General features: G+C 37.5%; 1 protein-coding gene and 1 pseudogene across 1 annotated transcript in view; both read left to right on the top strand.

The window, feature by feature from the left end:
- Window positions 1-6427, top strand: part of LOC110025578 — a 6682-nt gene extending 255 nt beyond the window's left edge. The window contains exons 2-3 of the mRNA XM_020726133.1: window positions 3-562; window positions 6345-6427. Coding sequence (XP_020581792.1) covers window positions 3-530 — 528 coding nt within the window. The 3' untranslated portion in view covers window positions 531-562; window positions 6345-6427. The remainder of the gene's footprint in view (window positions 1-2; window positions 563-6344) is intronic.
- Window positions 2225-6426, top strand: LOC110025583 (annotated as a pseudogene).
- Window positions 6428-7451: the final 1024 nt, after the last annotated feature.

Genomic DNA, 7451 nt, shown 5'->3' with positions numbered 1-7451 from the left:
AGGGCACCCGCTTGGCCGAGTCCTGTCTCAACGCTCCCACCCCTCTACGCTACCTTTCCGCGAAAGATCGCCAACGCGAGGCCGAGCGCGAGAAGCTCGGCCTCATCAGCAAACAACGCCAACGAGAGCTTGAACAGGCCAAGCAAAAGGCAACCTCTGCATCCCATGACGAGCCCTTCCTCATGGGCACGCCTGGCCTTGATTACATCTCGCTTGGCCTAGTTGACGCTGATAAGATCCCGGAGTATAAGCTCACAATCGAGGACGGGCGAAGGCTGGCCAAGGAGTACAGCCGCGTGCTGATGCGGAAGCATCGTGCTCGTCAGGCGGCGGAGACCACACTTTTGAGGCTTAAGAAGGAGGCAATAGCTGCGCTGCCAGAAAAGCTGCAGGTGGCGGCGCTTGTGCCGGACTTCACCCCTTTTCCGGCAAATAGGTTCATGGCTACCCTCACTCCACCTATAGAAGGTTACATTGAGAAGGTCAAGGAGGCTGCAAAGAAGTCCGTTGGGAAGGAGAAATTGCGATGAAGGACAGACTCGTTTTCTTTTCCTGTTTATAGGTTAGGATATTCTTACATTAAGCTACTAGTGTAAACTAATGATTGATTTGTTCTTAGTTGGACAATCTGCAAATATATATGAGGCTCTAATTCTGATTTCGGCATTACGTGTTTTAACTTGATAACACGTCAATACGAGTAGAACTCTATTTGAAAAAATCGGGTTAGGGTTGACCCGAATATTTTTTAAGTCGGGTTTTAGCTATAGAATTTGACCAGTTTATTATTCTGGTTGGGTTCTGGTTGAACCTGAAACCCAAACATGACCCAAATAAGCACAAAAGTTCAGGTCGAGTTTGGGTTAGTGGGTCGAGTTTGGTTTCGGGTTTTAGTTGAAGACCCGTTTATTTTTCAGATCGGGTTCGGGTGAAGCCTATTTGGGTCGGGCCCGAACCCGACCCGTTGACCCGAATTGACGCCCCTACTTCCAGGTGCATCCCTGTAACAATTTTCTCACATTTTATTCATTGTCGAGGTTCCTGCACATGTCAATTTTATCGATGTCTTTTCCTAGCAAGATTGATACATTTTCCTCTCACCCCTTTTTTATTGTTGAGGTTTTCAATTTTTTGAGTAGCAATGAATGGATGCTTGAGATGGAACTTGACTAACAACTAAGTAAATATAAAATTCTATAAGCTAAAGATCTAAATTTTACCCTCTAAATATACAAACCTTTTATTTTAAATAATTATATAGATGGAATAAAACATTCTCTCATTCACACATTCAACTTACTAATACACCATAAAGGCTTCATTGCTTCCAAAATAAAAATAAAAGACAATTACATATAAAGCATTCCAAATATCATTATTTATAAAATTACCATCCTTTTGCAATCTTTTTTAAAATTCTCACGAAATAACAAAAAATTAATAGGGTTTTTACATACTTGGAGCATGCAAAATATGTAAGAGAGAGGAGAAGAAAATTAAAATGAGTGTCTATGGTCTCCTACTAATAGGTATGAGAGATACCTTTAATATATAATTAGCTTTAGACTCCCTTGTATAAAGAAACGTAGGGGCACCAAGGTTATTTGTTAAATACATTTAAATATGCTAATAAGTAATCATTCACTGACGACAGTGGTCCCTATTTGTTGATTTATACTTCTTCGTTCAATGATGAAAGTCGAAAACATGTGAAGATAATATTGAGGCTCCTCAGTCGAGTATGCTTATGGCTTCCTCTCAAATTCAAGTCCGTCCGTCTCATTCGCTGAGTGATGAAGGCGTCTCTTGTTCGACCCATCTTGTGGTCATCTTTCGTTCGGAATCCATGTTGGTCGGACCTCCAATTAGGCGAGCGACCCGACGGAGCTGTGTGATGGTTTCCTAACTCTGACATTAAGATTATTTAATTTAGCTTGTTGACTTATCCTGCACATCTTGAATGAGACCAATTTCATTTGTCGTGTATTTTTGTTTTGTCTCAATATCCTGTTATACAATACAAATTATTCAAAATATTAAATTCAATATTTTAGCCATCCAAACATAAAATTTAAAATTTAAATCACACCCAAAATTTAGCAGTATGTAATGGATGATGGCTGTAAATTGTAATGTTAATTTTTAAATATAAATAATTACAATATTATATTTAATATTTTGGTCACTTAAAGTGAGAATACCCCAATTTTATAATATAACGAAAAAAAATGCTCAACGCCGCGCGCTCAGCCTCTACCTCCGTGCCATCTCTGTAAAACCCTAAAACCTCCGCCGCCGCTGTGCGATTATCTCTCCTACGCAATGTTTCGCAACCTGAGAGCTCTCGTTACCTCCTCCTCCTCCCACTCACTAATCCAGCGCTTCGCTGTCAGCGGTACAGCAAAGGGCAAGGGTAAGGGCAAAGGGCACCCGCTTGGCCGAGTCCTGTCTCAACGCTCCCACCCCTCTACGCTACCTTTCCGCGAAAGATCGCCAACGCGAGGCCGAGCGCGAGAAGCTCGGCCTCATCAGCAAACAACGCCAACGAGAGCTTGAACAGGCCAAGCAAAAGGCAACCTCTGCATCCCATGACGAGCCCTTCCTCATGGGCACGCCTGGCCTTGATTACATCTCGCTTGGCCTAGTTGACGCTGATAAGATCCCGGAGTATAAGCTCACAATCGAGGACGGGCGAAGGCTGGCCAAGGAGTACAGCCGCGTGCTGATGCGGAAGCATCGTGCTCGTCAGGCGGCGGAGACCACACTTTTGAGGCTTAAGAAGGAGGCAATAGCTGCGCTGCCAGAAAAGCTGCAGGTGGCGGCGCTTGTGCCGGACTTCACCCCTTTTCCGGCAAATAGGTTCATGGCTACCCTCACTCCACCTATAGAAGGTTACATTGAGAAGGTCAAGGAGGCTGCAAAGAAGTCCGTTGGGAAGGAGAAATTGCGATGAAGGACAGACTCGTTTTCTTTTCCTGTTTATAGGTCAGGATATTCTTACATTAAGCTACTAGTGTAAACTAATGATTGATTTGTTCTTAGTTGGACAATCTGCAAATATATATGAGGCTCTAATTCTGATTTCGGCATTACGTGTTTTAACTTGATATCAGAAAATTGTTTGCTAATTAATTATTAGAAGTGCTAGAACATCTATTGGGAGAAAACAAAGAAGAAAAAAAAATAAAAATAAAAACTGTCTGTGCCCTCAGATTGTTGGCCTTACTTCGGGCATAGTTTTTGGTTTTTAATAGATTTGCCACTTATGCATTTGGGTATTGTAGAGCTCCTTTGGTCCAAGTTTGGAACTCCAAAATGGACTTATAGATTTGGAGTGCACCTTTCTATGAATATTTGTTGTGGCCATAAGTGATAATTGTAAGTGTGTATGCATGTTGAAAGTATGCCTATAAAAATTGCAATAGTATTTCTTTGACTAAACAATAGAGGGAATGGAGAGAGGCGGGAAGGGAAATAAGATAAAAAAAGTTGGTGGTCTTCATTGTGATTCAGCTCCTTAATGTGCTTAGATCCTTGCGTCAAGCTCCATTTTGGGATGTCCTCAATATCTCAATCTTCCTCAATCAGGTGAAGCCCCATAACCTCATTAATTCACTTCATTTTATGAGGCATGGCAAGGCAACTTGACTGATACTTTTCCTTGTGAAGTGAAATATTTTACTCATCGCATTCAATTAGTTAAAAAAGTCCTTCCTAAGATCAGTATGAAGTTTTATGTAACAAATTTTATTTTGTGGAGAAGTGCTATGCTAATCTAGCAAGGATGCACCCAAGAGGTGAGAGAAATACACAAGCAACAGAAAGGCCACACTTTCTACAATGTCATCCTAGTTAGCGCTGATCAATTAATCATTTTGCAGTTGGAGAAGAGTTTTATGTGATTCTCGAATAAATTTTTAAATCATCATGAAGTACAAAATGATGTAGTCTCCTTACAATTACAGGGATTATACCTATTTTGAAATTTTAATTTCAGAAAGTCTAGACACCTAATTGATGCTTGCTTGCCCCACTTTATAAACATGTTCAAATAAATTAATGTTGAATTTAAACCTAAATTTGTTCGCGGCTTTCATCAATTGGCTCAATAGACCAACTGCAAGTTGGTTGGTGGCTGATATATTGCAAAGTGATTGATTTCATTCACCCACTTTCACTTCAACTAGTTTAATTGAAGTTGGCAATTTGAGCTTTTATGTAATTAAAGCCAATGTGCTAATTTGCCTCTCCAATTAGAGAACCTTTTTAAAAGGATTCATCAAAGCTTGTAAATTTGAAATTATTTCTCTTAAAAAGTGAAGCTTGAAAAAATTAGTTAAAGCACATCAGACTCAATTCAAGATCTGTGAAGGACCACCCCATTCATGCTCAAGGTAGGACATTAGGACTTCTTCTAGTGTCTTAATGGACGTTGTTAGGCACATGATCTATAGTGAGGCTTGGTATTTTGACCTATCGTTGGAATTGGTTTAGGGACGAATTTATGAGCCATTGCTAATAAACTTTCTTGACATTTAAACTTGATGGAATGCCTTTAATAATTTTACCACAATTAGGTGCCCTAATATGCTAGCTTTTCTAATGCCTTTAAGATGGATAATAATCACTTCTGTCAAGTCTTTTAATGGTTGAGCTTCCCTTTCACATTTATTTGATGGAATATTTGTAATAATACAGCATCCATTATATACTTTTGAGTTAGAATTCCCAACACATTTGTTAAAAATCACATCTAGCAAGTGTTCTAATGGTTGAGCTTTCCTAACACATTTATTTGATGGAATGTTTGCAATAATACAACATCCATGGGATACTTTTGAGTGAGAATTCCCAACAGTTTATTTGATGAAATGATTTTCATAAATATCACTCTTAGATATCTCAATAGTTGTTTTATCCAACAAACACATTAAATTCAATAATCACTTAATATGATTTCTCTTGCATTACTCTAATAGCCAATGATGATGTCCAACCAAATATAAAAAATCATACATGTGAGAACTCATTTATGCTTAAGCATGCAAACAACTTCTGTAGCATAAAATGTCAAATTTATTATATTTATGATTTTGTAAATCAAGGAATAGGACCATGATATGTTTTTTCCTATACAAAATCATCGACGAATGCAAAATCATCGACGAATGCAAAATCATCGACGAATGCAAGATGGACCTTTAATGCTCAACTTCAACGAACATAGATAAATACTGATGCCTAGCTTTGACAAATGCTGGTTACACTTTCGATGCTCGATTTTGACGAATGTTGTATGAAAATTTGACATGACGAGAAAGGAGATTTCTAACTTTGGTGTATAATTAGGGCTATATCCCATACGGTGTCGAGGCTTATCTAGAATGTGTTCGGAAATTAACATGAAGTGCATAAGATCACTTCATTAGTTATGGTGGACATGTGTAAGTATCCTGTACGTGTCAGACACGGGTATGCCATATTTTTAGAAGTGTCGGTGCTAAATATAGGTAGTAACTCTCACAAATTAGTCTACATTTCAATATCGAAACTTTTCATGTAATACTGCACTTAATGTTCATTTGAATATTCAGGAACAACCCACTTCTAATTGATTATAACAAAATCAATAATTATCATTATATATTAAGAATCATTCAAGTAATATGAAAGGGCATAATAAAAATAACCCCTATAAAAGCTTGAGGCCATGCAACATAAGTTCCGATTGATTATCCAGTTTATGTCAAAATTCTATAAGATGTTAACATGCACTTCACATAATTCAAAGGAATATTTATATGATAATTGTTAACACCAATCTGGCCCCAATCTATGATTTCCTGCCCTGTGTACATTATCCAAGCTTTGAATGCATCCAAATGCTACTATTTTACTAAACTAAAAAAAAAAAAAAAAAGTTTTACTTTAACAAGTCTTAACCGAAGTGTTACCATCATATTAAGAAAATTTGAATTATTGTAATATTCACTAAATAATTGTTAGAAACATGGCCTGAAAGCATCTTTAAGTCTTTTAAAGATCATAGATTCTCATAAGCATTCCAACTTTCATATAAAAATGTGTGAGTTTATATCAACCCTGTATGCATGATCTAAGTGAAGCAGGTTTTACTTTTTGAGCTTACATCTAATTAAAAGCTTATATATTTGAAGTATTACAATATACATGTAATTTTGAAACTACTTGAGCAAAAGAGCACACTCCATCTATATCATTTCTAACATGTAGTTTTGATGTTTTTCAGCCTTTTACATGTATCTAACTTTTAAAATTACATGTTACCTATTTTGCTTTAATATTGGTTTCACTTGTTCTTGCAGCTGTTCGTTCTCAGTAGAGTAAAAGGCTGAAAACCTCAAAAAGTTGTCTGCCAGACACCTTCTTGTCAATGGAAGGCCACTGGCATGGAAGGACAATGAAATGGCGGCTGTGCTGCATAATTTTTATATTGTCACTTCAGAAATTAACATGAAGTGCATAAGATCACTTCATTGGTTCTGGCCGCTATCTTGGTTTTCAGAGTAAAAGACTAGGAAACACCCACAGGTTTGTCTCCCACCCCACCCTCATGTTAAAAGAACATTCCCTTAGCCATGAGAGGGTGATTTAGTGGGGGAGCTGCATATTGTCTATTGTCTGTCGTAATTTTTCAAAGAAGTTGGTAATTATACTTTTTTATTTGACTAGATGATTATGACACCTACCTGTTCATGGTTCACACCTACATTGCCTTGTTGCCTCCACATCCCAAATTTTAAAGAAACGCCAAATTTTTATGATAATTTGCGTTAGAAAGAGGAACGTTTATTCATCATATCTTATTTGCATTAGAGAGGCCACAACAGAACATCAGCTCTCATGATGCTCTTAAAATTGAAAGCTGACAGTGTCAATAGATTACAAAAACGGAGCTGAGCTGCAAGCTTTATCAATGGAGTATATGTATATAGCTCAGTCATAAATTGAAGGAAAAACTGGGCGAGGGCAAGTTTTCTTTAGTCATGCCTAACCATTTCTGTGAGGATTCTGGATTTATTATCCTGTGTTTATGGTTGGCAGTTCTTTCTTCTACAGTTTAATAAAACCCTATCACCTGAAGTAACTTATCACTGTTTGGATATAGCTATGCAAAGTATAAAAGATGATATTTACTATATATTGTTAGGATTTTTGTGAGAGAAACTGATGGGAACTTCTCTGCTCATTTTTCAACAATATCAAAGAGCAAGCTTCTCAAGAAGGTCCCTACAATTTATTTTAGACTTTTAAATGGTTCGTCTCTCAAAAGTTAAATGGATAAGTATCCAAGTTTCATTTTACCTTTAGTACCCGAAGGAAATGGTTCGTCTCTCAAAAGTTAAATGGATAAGTATAAGGACATTCCAAGTTTCATTTTACCTTTAGTACCCGAAGGATTTATTTATTTT

This window comes from Phalaenopsis equestris, unplaced genomic scaffold (assembly GCF_001263595.1).
Source record: "Phalaenopsis equestris unplaced genomic scaffold, ASM126359v1 Scaffold000304, whole genome shotgun sequence".
In the NCBI taxonomy this organism is placed as follows: Eukaryota; Viridiplantae; Streptophyta; class Magnoliopsida; order Asparagales; family Orchidaceae; genus Phalaenopsis; species Phalaenopsis equestris.
This window is presented reverse-complemented; position numbering and strand designations above follow the sequence as displayed.